Raw genomic sequence first — 14,594 nt, 5'->3', positions numbered from 1 at the left:
TGCACATAGTATGCATCCACAGATCATGTAGTATGCACATAGTATGTGTCCACAAGTGACAGTCCACAGATCATGTAGTATGCACATAGTATACATCCACAGATCGTGTAGTATGCACATAGTATGTGTCCACAAGTGACAGTCCACAGATCATGTAGTATGCACATAGTATGTGTCCACAAGTGACAGTCCACAGATCATGTAGTATGCACATAGTATACATCCACAAGTGACAGTCCACAGATCATGTAGTATGCACATAGTATGTGTCCACAAGTGACAGTCCACAGATCATGTAGTATGCACATAGTATACATCCACAGATCGTGTAGTATGCACATAGTATGTGTCCACAAGTGACAGTCCACAGATCATGTAGTATGCACATAGTATACATCCACAAGTGACAGTCCACAGATCATGTAGTATGCACATAGTATGTGTCCACAAGTGACAGTCCACAGATCATGTAGTATGCACATAGTATGTGTCCACAAGTGACAGTCCACAGATCATGTAGTATGCACATAGTATGTGTCCACAAGTGACAGTCCACAGATCATGTAGTATGCACATAGTATGTGTCCACAAGTGACAGTCCACAGATCATGTAGTATGCACATAGTATGCATCCACAGATCATGTAGTATGCACATAGTATGTGTCCACAAGTGACAGTCCACAGATCATGTAGTATGCACATAGTATACATCCACAGATCGTGTAGTATGCACATAGTATGTGTCCACAAGTGACAGTCCACAGATCATGTAGTATGCACATAGTATGTGTCCACAAGTGACAGTCCACAGATCATGTAGTATGCACATAGTATACATCCACAAGTGACAGTCCACAGATCATGTAGTATGCACATAGTATACATCCACAAGTGACAGTCCACAGATCATGTAGTATGCACATAGTATACATCCACAAGTGACAGTCCACAGATCATGTAGTATGCACATAGTATATGTCCACAAGTGACAGTCCACAGATCATGTAGTATGCACATAGTATACATCCACAGATCGTGTAGTATGCACATAGTATGTGTCCACAAGTGACAGTCCACAGATCATGTAGTATGCACATAGTATGTGTCCACAAGTGACAGTCCACAGATCGTGTAGTATGCACATAGTATATGTCCACAAGTGACAGTCCACAGATCATGTAGTATGTATATAGTATACGTCTACGAGTGCCAGTACATAGACTGGCACATACGCAATAATTCAAGAAGAAACCATAGCTTAAAGTTATAACATGTGTCTGCCCACTGTTACCAGTCCACGTGTGACACCTCCACCCCTGCCAATCAGCTGTTTCTGGAGGCTGGCTGTGGAAGAGCACAGCTCCATCAGCTGTATAGTGGCCACATGCAGCACTATGCAGATGTGAAGTACCACACTGCATCCACTATACAGCTGACATGGCAGTGATGCCCCGCTCCACCACATCGTATGCCACAGAGTTCAGGGGTTCCTGCCGCCTGGGGTCTCTTTTCTCCTTGCCCTATGGACGCCCCTGATCATCATTGAGCACAGTGTTAACTGAGTGACGCTACAGTGGTGTCACGGGCTCCGAGACTGGAACACTTTATTGTTTTGTGGATTACTTTTAGACTGCTATATAATTAAGGCAAATCTGTACTCGCATTGTTTCTTCCAGAGATGTAACCTACACTCACATGTGCCCCTTTTATCCAAGCGATGACTAGTTAGTGTTCATCAGGGAGAGGGGACGCTGAAGCCAGCGCCATGTCTGGCGGTTACCAGGCAATGTGCTCGGTGCTGATCTCTAACAAGCTACAAGCCTGCAGGGTCACGTGATATGGACACTACCTCTAGTGTAGGACACGTGATACTACTGACCTTTCTAATATTACGTCACTCGGGTCACCAATGGAAGAAGTATCATGTCTCGCTGCACAGTGCAGGGAAACTGCGCTCCAAAGGTTAAAGGAAACAGAAGTGGAATTGTGATTCTGTCCGGTGTGTGTATCAGTGACCGACGACCACAGCTGACTACGCTCAGTCTCCTCACAGCCGCACACCGACAAGCCTCCTACCATAAAGTTCTGTATCTTGCACAGACCGCGTCCTTACCATAGAGAGTCACATTGTGCAAAGACCTCCTACGTACCATAGAGGTCTGCATGTTGTACTAACGGCCTCCTACCATAGAGCTTCACATCGTGCACAGACCGCCTCCTACCCCAGAGAGCTCTGCATCGTACTGCCCTCTACCCACAGGGAGGATGCTGGAAGGAATACTGTTCTATGACGTCATTGCTATGGGATCAGTCACATGCTCGGGAGGGGTCTGACTGAGGGCCGGCTAAGACCACCTAACAGCTTCTGTGGAGCGTGCTGCCAGTGTGAACGTGCCCAGGACATGTAACCCCTTAGTGACAGCCAATTTTGACCTTAAGTACTGGGGTCAATTTAACAATTCTGACCTCTGTCACTTTATGGCCGGCGTCACACACAGCGTATGAAAATACTGTCCGTATATTACGGCCGTAATATGCTGAAAAGTCCCGAAAATAGTGGTCCGTAGCTCCTCCATAGGCAGGGTGTTTCAGCGTTTTTTGCGCATGGCATCCTCCGTATGTAATCCGTATGGCATCCGTACTGTGTGTTTTTATCGCACGCTTGCAAAACCGACATACGGATATACAAGGGATCCATGTGTTAAAAAAAAAAAAAAAACATATATACTGTCTATATATATATCTATATATATAATTGTCTAAGGGTTTTTCCGTCTGTCTGTCTGTCCTGGAAATCCCGGCTCTCTGATGGCGGCCTCAACCAATCAGAGACCGGCACAGCATCGACGTAGAAATCCCGCGTCTCTGATTGGTCGAGGCCACCAGGCCTCGACCAATCAGCGACGAGCACAGCGATGATGATGTCATAAAGGACTTAGACATCCCGCGTCTGATTGGTCGAGGCCGCCAGGCCTCGACCAATCAGCAACGGGCACAGCGACGATGATGTCATAAAGGACGTAGACATCCTGCGTCTCTCGACCAATCAGCAACGGACACAGCGACGATGATGTCATAATTGTTGCCATGGCGACGATGATGTCATAAAGGTTGCCTCGATCAATCAGCGACGGACACAGTCTGCCGCGAATTCTGGAATCATCATTGTCCATATATTACAGGGACATGCATATTCTAGAATACCCGATGCGTTAGAATCGGGCCACAGTCTAGTATATATATATATATATATATGTCAGTAGACACATTAATATTTCATCCAGCGCGATATAGCAGAAAGCCGGTAATTCAATTACCGACTTTTGCTTTCTCCTTCCTAAACCCGACATGATATGAGACCTGGTTTACATATAGTAAACCATCTCATATCCCCATTTTTTTTTTGCATATTCCACACTACTAATGTTAGTAGTGTGTATATGCAAAATTTGGCCGTTCTAGCTAGTAAATTAAGGGGTTAAATGGCGGAAAAAATTGCGTGGGCTCCCGCACAATTTTCTCCGCCAGAGTAGTAAAGCCAGTGACTGGGGGCACATATTAATAGCCTGGAGAGGGTCCATGGTTATTGCCCCCCCCTGGCTAAAAACACCTGCCCCCAGCCACCCCAGAAAAGGCACATCTGGAAGATGCGCCTATTCTGGCACTTGGCCACTCTCTTCCCATTCCCGTGTAGTGGTGGGATATGGGGTAATGAAGGGTTAATGCCACCTTGCTATTGTAAGGTGACATTAAGCCAAATTAATAATGGAGAGGCGTCAATTATGACACCTATCCATTATTAATCCAATACTAGTAAAGGGTTAAAAAAACACACACACACACATTATTAAAAATTAATTTAATGAAAAAAACACAAAGGTTGTATTAATTTATTCTACTCTCAATCCACTCACTGAAGACCCTCGATCTGTAAATCAAAAAAATAAAATAAACCAAGAATATACATACCTTCCGAGGATCTGTAAGGTCCAACGATGTAAATCCATCTGAAGGGGTTAAAATATTTTGCAGGCAGGAGTTCTGCTAATGCAGCGCTACTCCTGCCTGCAAAACCCCAGCGAATGAAGGTAAAGTAGGTCAATGACCTATATTTAGCTTAATTTGCGGTGAGGCGCCCCCTGCTGGCTGTTCCTAGATCGTGGGAACTTTCCTAGAAATCTCCCAGGCTCGAGATCATAAGAGGCGCCCTCTGCTGGTTGTCCTCATATGAACTCGAGCCAGGGAGCTTTCTAGGAAAGTTCCCACGATCTAGGAACAGCCAGCAGAGGGCGCCTCACCGCAAATGCAGGTAAATATAGGTCAATGACCTACTTTACCTTCATTCGCTGGGGTTTTGCAAGCAGGAGTAGCGCTGCATTAACAGAACTCCTGCCTGCAAAATATTTTAACCCCTTCAGATGGATTTACATCGTTGGACCTTACAGATCCTCGGAAGGTATGTATATTCTTGGTTTATTATTTTTTTTTGATTTACGGATCGAGGGTCTTCAGTGAGTGGATTGAGAGTAGAATAAATTAATACAACAAACTTTGTGTTTTTTTCATTAAATTAATTTTTAATAATGTGTGTGTGTGTTTTTTTTAACCCTTTACTAGTATTGGATTAATAATGGATAGGTGTCAGAATTGACGCCTCTCCATTATTAATTTGGCTTAATGTCACCTTACAATAGCAAGGTGGCATTAACCCTTCATTACCCCATATCCCACCGCTACACAGGAATGGGAAGAGAGTGGCCAAGTGCCAGAATAGGCGCATCTTCCAGATGTGCCTTTTCTGGGGTGGCTGGGGGCAGATGTTTTTAGCCAGGGGGGGGGCAATAACCATGGACCCTCTCCATGCTATTAATATCTGCCCTCAGTCACTGGATTTACTACTCTGGCGGAGAAAATTGTGCGGGAGCCTGTTGTGAATTCTGTTGTCGAACTCCCTCCTGTGGTCGTGAATGGTACTTCGGCGAGTTCTGTCTATGGGTTCCCTCTGGTGGCTGTGAGTGAAGCTGCTGCTTCTGAGGTTCCCTACACAGGTAACGTGGTTTGTCCTTTGGTTGACTGCTCTATTTAACTCCTCTCAGATCGTTACTCCATGCCAGCTGTCAATGTTTTTGCATTCGTTCAGTTCGCTCCTGGATCTCTCTGGTGACCTGCCTTCTCCTGCAGAAGCTAAGTTCCTGATAGTCATTATTTGTTCATTGTTTTCTTGTCCAGCTGGTTTTCATGATTTTGTCTTGCTAGCTGGAAGCTCTGGGATGCAGAGTGGCCCCTCCGCACCGTGAGTCGGTGCGGAGGTCTTTTTTGCACACTCTGCGTGGTCTTTTGTAGGTTTTTGTGCTGATCGCAAAGTTACCTTTCCTATCCTCTGTCTATTTAGTAAGTCTGGCCTCCCTTTGCTGAAACCTGTTTCATTTCTGCGTTTGTGACTTTCATCTTTACTCACAGTCAATATATGTGGGGGGCTTCCTTTGCCTTTGGGGAATTTCGCTGAGGCAAGGTAGGCTTTATTTTCTATCTCTAGGGCTAGATAGTTCTTAGGCTGTGACGAGGCGCCTAGGTCTGGTCAGGAGCGCTCCACGGCTATTTCTAGTGTGTGTGATAGGATTAGGGCTTGCGGTCAGCAGAGCTCCCACATCCCAGAGCTCGTCCTGTATGAGGTTTAACTATCAGGTCATTCCGGGTGCTCCTAATCACCAGGTCATAACAGGAGCCCACGCCAATTTTTTCCGCCATTTAACCCCTTAATTTACTAGCTAGAACGGCCAAATTTTGCATATACACACTACTAACATTAGTAGTGTGGAATATGCAAAAAAAAATGGTGATATGAGATTGTTTACTGTATGTAAACCAGGTCTCATATCATGTCGGGTTTAGGAAGGAGAAAGCAAAAGTCGGTAATTGAATTACCGGCTTTCTGCTATATCGCGCTGGATGAAATATTAATATATACATATATGTGTCTCAATGACATATATATATATATATATATATATATACCTATTCTATGTGTACACATTTATTCTACCTATTCTACTGTAAGCTGTCAGTGTGATTTTACTGTACACCGCACTGAATTGCCGGCTTTTCTCTCTAACAGCGCTGAGTATTCCTCGCAAGTCACACTGCTGGTCCGTGTGTAATCCGTATTTTTGGGGCTTCCATAGACTTTCATTGATGTTTTATTTGCGCAATACGGTGACAAACGCAGCATGCTACGATTTTCTACGGCCGTAGAAAGCCGTATAAGGCCGGCGTCACACTTGCGAGTTTTACGGACGTAAGAGCGCAGAAACTACGTCCGTAAAACTCGCAAAAAATACGGCACAATTATTCTCTATGCCCCTGCTCCTATCTGCCGTATTAAACTGATCAGTATTATACGGCTTTCTACGGCCGTAGAAAATCGCAGCATGCTGCGTTTGTCACCGTATTGCGCAAATAAAACGTCAATGAAAGTCTATGGAAGCCCCAAAAATACGGATTACACATGGACCAGCAGTGTGACTTGCGAGGAATACGCAGCGCTGTTAGAGAGAAAAGCCGGTAATTCAGTGCGGTGTACAGTAAAATCACACTGACAGCTTACAGTAGAATAGGTAGAATAAATGTGTACACATAGAATAGGTATATATATATATATATATATATATATATGTCATTGAGACACATATATGTATATATATTAATATTTCATCCAGCGCGATATAGCAGAAAGCCGGTAATTCAATTACCGACTTTTGCTTTCTCCTTCCTAAACCCGACATGATATGAGACCTGGTTTACATACAGTAAACCATCTCATATCACCATTTTTTTGCATATTCCACACTACTAATGTCAGTAGTGTGTCTATGCAAAATTTGGCCGTTCTAGCTAGTAAATTAAGGGGTTAAATGGCGGAAAAAATTGGCGTGGGCTCCCGCACAATTTTCTCCGCCAGAGTGGTAAAGCCAGTGACTGAGGGCAGATATTAATAGCCTGGAGAGGGTCCATGGTTATTGGCCCCCCCCTGGCTAAAAACATCTGCCCCCAGCCACCCCAGAAAAGGCACATCTGGAAGATGCGCCTATTCTGGCACTTGGCCACTCTCTTCCCATTCCCGTGTAGCGGTGGGATATGGGGTAATGAAGGGTTAATGCCACCTTGCTATTGTAAGGTGACATTAAGCCAAATTAATAATGGAGAGGCGTCAATTATGACACCTATCCATTATTAATCCAATACTAGTAAAGGGTTAAAAAAAAACACACACATTATTAAAAATTAATTTAATGAAAAAAACACAAAGGTTGTTGTATTAATTTATTCTACTCTCAATCCACTCACTGAAGACCCTCGATCTGTAAATCAAAAAAAAAACCAAGAATATACATGCCTTCCGAGGATCTGTAAGGTCCAACGATGTAAATCCATCTGAAGGGGTTTAAATATTTTGCAGGCAGGAGTTCTGTTAATGCAGGGCTACTCCTGCCTGCAAAACCCCAGCGAATGAAGGTAAAGTAGGTCAATGACCTATATTTAGCTTCATTTGCGGTGAGGCGCCCTCTGCTGGCTGTTCCTAGATCGTGGGAACTTTCCTAGAAAGCTCCCTGGCTCCAGTTCATATGAGGACAATCAGCAGAGGGCGCCTCTTATGATCTCGAGCCTGGGAGCTTTCTAGGAAAGTTCCCACGATCTAGGAACAGCCAGCAGGGGGCGCCTCACCGCAAATGAAGCTAAATATAGGTCATTGACCTACTTTACCTTCATTCGCTGGGGTTTTGCAGGCAGGAGTAGCGCTGCATTAACAGAACTCCTGCCTGCAAAATATTTTAACCCCTTCAGATGGATTTACATCGTTGGACCTTACAGATCCTCGGAAGGTATGTATATTCTTGGTTTATTAATTTTTTTTTATTTACAGATCGAGGGTCTTCAGTGAGTGGATTGAGAGTAGAATAAATTAATACAACAACCTTTGTGTTTTTTTCATTAAATTAATTTTTAATAATGTGTGTGTGTGTGTTTTTTAACCCTTTACTAGTATTGGATTAATAATGGATAGGTGTCATAATTGACGCCTCTCCATTATTAATTTGGCTTAATGTCACCTTACAATAGCAAGGTGGCATTAACCCTTCATTACCCCATATCCCACCGCTACACGGGAATGGGAAGAGAGTGGCCAAGTGCCAGAATAGGCGCATCTTCCAGATGTGCCTTTTCTGGGGTGGCTGGGGGCAGATGTTTTTAGCCAGGGGGGGGGCCAATAACCATGGACCCTCTCCAGGCTATTAATATCTGCCCTCAGTCACTGGCTTTACCACTCTGGCGGAGAAAATTGTGCGGGAGCCCACGCCAATTTTTTCCGCCATTTAACCCCTTAATTTACTAGCTAGAACGGCCAAATTTTGCATATACACACTACTAACATTAGTAGTGTGGAATATGCAAAAAAAATGGTGATATGAGATGGTTTACTGTATGTAAACCAGGTCTCATATCATGTCGGGTTTTAGGAAGGAGAAAGCAAAAGGCGGCAATTGAATTACCGGCTTTCTGCTATATCGCGCTGGATGAAATATTAATATATACACATATATGTGTCTACTGACATATATATATATATATATATATATATAGACAGTATATATGGGTTTTGGGGTTTTTTTTACACATGGATCCATTGTATAGCCGTATGTCGGTTTTGCAAGCGTGCGAGAAAAACACGCATTATGGATGCCATACGGATTACATACGGAGGATGCCATGCGCAAAAAACGGTGACACACCCTGCCTACGGAGGAGCTACGGACCACTATTTTCGGGACTTTTCACCATATTACGGCCGTAATATACGGACCGTATTTTCATACGCTGTGTGTGACGCCGGCCTAATACTGATCAGTTTAATACGGCAGATAGGAGCAGAGGCATAGAGAATAATTGTGCCGTATTTTTTGCGAGTTTTACGGACGTAGTTTCTGCGCTCTTACGTCCGTAAAACTCGCAAGTCTGACGCCGGCCTATGAGGTTATAGCTCTAGAACGTGTTAACGAATCCCACTGATTCTGAGAATGTTTTCTTGTGACATGTGCATGATAGTGGTAAAATTTCTTCGATATAACGTGTATTTATTTGTGGGGAAAAATGGAAATTTAGCAAAAATGTGGACAATTTAGCAATTTTCAAACTTTGAATTTTTTATTCCCTTAAATCAGAGAGATATGTCTCACAAAATACTTAATAAGTAACATTACCCACATGTCTACTTTACATCAGCACAATTTTCGAACCAATATTTTTTTTTGTTAGGACGTTATAAGGGTTAAAAGTTGGCCAGCAATTTCTAATTTTTCCAACAAAAGTTTACAAAACCGATTTTTTAGGGACCACCTCACATTTGAAGTGAGTTTGGGGGCCTATATGACAGAAAATACCCAAAAGTGACACCATTCTAAAAACAGCACCCCTCAGAGGTCTCAAAACCGCATTCAAGAAGTTTATTAACCCTTCAGGTGCTTCACGAGAACTAAAGCAATGTGGAAGGAAAAAATGAACATTTAACTTTTTTCCCCAAAAAATTACTTTAAGGGTATGTGCACACGTTGCGGATTATTCACGGATTTTGCTCGTTTTTTCGGCGGTATTCCGCAGCAAAAACTCATTAAAAACACATACATTATGCATCCCATCATTTTCGATGAATTCCGCAATTTTTGTGCACATGTTGCGGATTTTTCCGCAAAAAAAACGCATGCGGAAAAATATGCAGCATGTTCATTAATTTTGCGGATTTTGTAAGGATTTCCAACTACGTTATTGAATTGGGAAGCTCCAGAAAAAAACGCAAAAAAAAAAATCCACGCAAAAAGACGCAACAAAACCGTGAGAAAAACGTGCGAATTTTATGCGGAAAATCTCCGGTTTTCCTGAGAAAATTTCCGCATGAAATCCCGACGTGTGCACATACCCTAAACCCAAACTTTTTTTTATTTTCGCAAGGGTAACAAGAGAAAATGGACCACAAAATTTGTTGTCCTACTTCTGAGTACGCTCACACCCCATATGTGGGGGAAATCCACTGTTTGGGCACACAGCAGAGCTCGGAAGGGAAACAGCACCGTTTGACTTTTCAATGCAGAATTGGCTGGAATCTAGAGTGGACACCATGTCGGGTTTGGAGAGCCCCTGATGTGCCCAAACAGTGTAAACCCCCCACAAGTGACACCATTTTGGAAACCACACCCTTCCAGGATTTTATCCAGGGGTATAGTGATCATTTTGAACTCACAGGTACGACACAGAATTTAGGTCGTCATATTGAACGTGTCGTCATTAGTGTGCAAGTGTCTGCTACTCCAGTTTGCATCAGGTGCTCGGGTATGCACCAGATATCACGGATGCTCCAGTGACTTGCTCAAATACCTGCCCTGCATGTTTCGCGGTTGCTAGACACCCAAAGAAAAGTGGGGATCCGCGATACTCTGCATACCCGAGCCCCTGAAGCAAACTGGAGTAGTGAGCACTTTCGCTCACCACTAGTCATCATATCGTCATCTTTTTTTTTTTTTTACTTTTGAAAAAAGCACAATTCTAACTCCAACTCATCCCCAACCATAACTGCAAAGAATGGAAAAAAATATTTTCTAATTTTTATCTAAGGGTGTGACAAAAGGGAATTTGATTTACTATTTTTTTATTTCAATCACTGTGATACACTCTATCACAGTGATTAAAAGGAGCCAACAGGAAAAATTCCCCATTGTTGAAGGGTACCGGCCTGCAGATCCCGGCGGGTGCACATGCACCATTTTTTCCATGGAGATGACGCGAGGCACAGCGCAGAAGGGTCCAGGGTTAGCGGTGAAATCGGGATCAGGGGACCCCAATTCTCTCTTTGGTATGCTAGATCATATCAGAGGAGAGAGAAATTAATTTTAAATTGGACTCTTTATTTTGTGATTGACATTAATTGGTAAATAGCAGCGATCACGTGGCAGGCCCTAATCATGTTCTCCAGGGTCCAGCTACCCCGGTAATGGAGACCCTGGAGATTTTCCGACACTGGGAAGCGCTATTCCCTTTTTTCTCAACCCCGTTTAAAAGCAGCACTGAGGAATAAGTACCCTTGGCTGCCTCCATTAAAAGGCGTATCAGCGGTCTTTAAGAGGTTAAAGCGAGGCTGTCACCAGGTTTTGCCAATATGAGATACAGCCACTACTTTTCAGGCCTGATATACGGTACAGCATTCTAAAATGCTATATATCTGCCCCCAACTTGACCTGAAAGACAAGAAAAAGATTTTTTATTATACTGACCTGCCGGGTGGTCCTGGTCCGGGGCCTCCCTTCTTTCGATGCTGCCCTCCTGCTTGCTTCATGTGGATGACGTGTCCCTACATCATCCGCACAGTGTCACCAGCATCGTACTCCTCTGCAGGTTGTGATGCAGCCAAATTAGTTCTTATGCTTCGCACTGACGAGGGCCAACAGCCCTAAACACCATGTCTGCGAATCGCATACCTCCCAACCAGGGCCGCCATCAGGGCATTACAGCCGTGACTGGCGTATGGGGCCCGGTGGGCAGAGGGGGCCCGCATCGGGCCCCGTCTCATCTGCTCACCAGGCCCCCCCCCCTGCAGGCACTGCGGCACGCTATTGACGTGCGGGCCCGCGCCCGCACGTCAATAGGTAACAGCCGCCAGCCAGTCGGAGGCTGGCAGCTGAGTAGGGCCGCAGTGCGCACTCGCCGGCATCTGACGTCATTGTCAGCCGGCGGGCCCGGCGAGTGCGTCTTCACCTGCGTGGAGCCTGGAGGGAGCTTCGCCCGGCGCAGGAGCACAGTCAGGTAAGAACTCGTGTTTTTTTTTTTTCTTTGAGAGCGGCGATCCAGGGGGGCCCGGGGCAGAATGCAGGACACGGGGGCAGTATGCTGGTGGACACACACTGGGGCAGAATGCTGGTGGACACACACTGGGGCAGAATGCTGGTGGACACACACTGGGGCAGAATGCTGGTGGACACACACTGGGGCAGAATGCTGGTGGACACACACTGGGGCAGAATGCTGGTGGACACACTGGGGCAGAATGCTGGTGGACACACTGGGGCAGAATTCTGGTGGACACACACTGGGGCAGAATGCTGGTGGACACACACTAGGGCAGAAGGTGGTGGACACACACTGGGGCAGAATGCTGGTGGACACACACTGGGGCAGAATGCTGGTGGACACACACTGGGGCAGAATGCTGGTGGACACACACTGGGACAGAATGCTGGTGGACACACTGGGGCAGAATGCTGGTGGACACACACTGGGGCAGAATGCTGGTGGATACACACTGGGGCAGAATGCTGGTGGACACACACTGGGGCAGAATGCTGGTGGACACACACTGGGGCAGAATGCTGGTGGACACACTGGGGCAGAATGCTGGTGGACACACACTGGGGCAGAATGCTGGTGGACACACACTGGGGCTGGACACACACTGGGGCAGAATGCTGGTGGACACACACTGGGGCAGAATGCTCGTGGACACACTGGGGCAGAATGCTGGACACACACTGGGGCAGAATGCTGGACACACACTGGGGCAGAATGCTGGACACACTGGGGCAGAATGCTGGACACAGTGACAGGGGCAGTATGCTGGACACAGGGGCAGACTGTGAGACCCGGGGGCAGGATGCTGGACACGGGCAGAATGCTGGACATTGGGGCAGAATGCTGGACATTGGGGCAGAATGCGAGACACGAGGCAGAATGGAGATACGGGGCATGATTGGAGACACGGAGCAGGATGAAAGACATGGGGGCATGACTGGAGACGGGGAGGATTAGAGACACAGGGGGCATGATTGGAGACAAGTGGCAGGATTGCAGACATGGCATGATTGGACACATAGGGGGCAGATTGGAGACATGGGGCATGATTGGAGACACTGGGGGCAGAATTGGAGACAGATCGTGCAGGATCATGGGGCAGGATGGAGAGATCAAATGGGGCGATCATATGGGGCAGGATGGGGAGATCATATGGGGCAGAATGGATACTCATGAGGGCAGGATGGGAGAACATATGGCTGACACCAGGAATGAGACACACGGTGGCCAGGATGGGGAATATTATTACCATAGGGGCTAATTTAGGGATATTATTACTGCAATGATGTATTTATTTTATTTTTTGAGTATACTGTTTTAAATGAGGGGGCGGTCCTGTTACTGTGTAGAGTGATACTATGTCGCCTCTTTTTCTTCATGTGGTGTAATGTAGAAGTTAGGAAAAATTAAGTAATGTATTCTACAACCAGAGCTCGAGATAACTGTCCTGGCTGGATGAAATGATGGCGGTCTGTGCTGGATGAAAGATGAAGGACTTCACCTAGAGACGTCACTGGTGAGTCAGTGTGTTACCTATACACTGACACTATACACTGTATACTGTATACAGAGCTCCTGTGTATAATTTCACTAGTGATCACTGTATTACCTGTACACATACACTGCATACTAAGTACAGATCTCCTGTGTATAATGGCACTTATGGTGATAGTATGGTGCTTTTTTTTTATTACTGATCAGAATTGTAGTATTCAGTCACTATGTGGTGGTAATATGCGGTCTGGTCATGGTGTAGCGGTATTTGTTCTTTGTATGTGATATTATTCGATCACTGTTGTGGTAATATGTCATCTGGTCATGGTGTAGCGGTATTTGTTCTTTGTATGTGATATTATTGGTCATTTTAAAAATTGAAAAATAAATTAAAATATACCTAAATTGTATTGCATATTTTAACAAATACTTCATAGGTTACAGTAGAGTAGGGCCCGGCCAAAAGTGTCTACCGTGTTATGGTGGCGGCTTAAAAAATCTTTTGGCCAAAACAAAAGCTGCTGGCTATATGTGTGATCTGGTGATGGGAACTGTTAATGTGTGATAGGTGAGAAGTGGAGTTTTTCCAAGAGAGAGCGGTGGGACTGTGGACAGTTCGAGGGGTGGAGCGTGGAGGCAGGGCTGGGGTGGAGCCTTGGCGGAGTCTCAAGGGGGCCCTGAAAATTTTGCAAGTATGGGGCCCCGAAATTTCTAGTGGCAGCCCTGCTCCCAACTTTTGAGGAAGGGAAAGAGGGACAAAGTTAGCGGCGCACGCAGCGCGCAGCAGCAAATTTAAAGGCACACCTCTGACCACACCCATTTCACAACTAGTCATGCCCCAACCACACCCATTTAGCACTTCTGATCTCAATGTTTCATAAACAATAATTATAAACAAAAAAATATGGCCACACAGTGCTCCATACTGTATAATGGCCACACATGATGCTCCATACTGTATAATGGCCCCACATGATGCTCCATACTGTATAATAGCCCCAAATGATGCTGCTTACAGTGTACTGGCCCCACGTGATGCTCCATACTGTATAATGGCCACACATGACGCTCCATACTGTATAATGGCCCCAAATTATGCTGCATACAGTGTACTGGCCCCACGTGATGCTCCATACTGTATAATGGCCACACATGACGCTCCATACTGTATAATGGCCCCAAATGATGCTGCATACAGTGTACTGGCCCC

General features: G+C 45.3%; 1 protein-coding gene across 5 annotated transcripts in view; it reads right to left on the bottom strand.

Annotated features, from left to right (window-relative positions):
* Nucleotides 1-2,246, bottom strand: part of L3MBTL2 (L3MBTL histone methyl-lysine binding protein 2) — a 280,914-nt gene extending 278,668 nt beyond the window's left edge. For 2 of the 5 annotated variants that reach the window (XM_069737090.1, XM_069737091.1), the window contains exon 1: nt 1,881-2,103. In XM_069737090.1, the coding sequence (XP_069593191.1) occupies nt 1,881-2,080 (200 nt within the window). In that variant the 5' untranslated portion in view covers nt 2,081-2,103. The other 3 variants (XM_069737089.1, XM_069737087.1, XM_069737086.1) reach the window with 3 other exon arrangements.
* Nucleotides 2,247-14,594: the final 12,348 nt, after the last annotated feature.

Source organism: Ranitomeya imitator, chromosome 8, assembly GCF_032444005.1.
Source record: "Ranitomeya imitator isolate aRanImi1 chromosome 8, aRanImi1.pri, whole genome shotgun sequence".
NCBI classification, from domain to species: Eukaryota; Metazoa; Chordata; class Amphibia; order Anura; family Dendrobatidae; genus Ranitomeya; species Ranitomeya imitator.
This window is presented reverse-complemented; position numbering and strand designations above follow the sequence as displayed.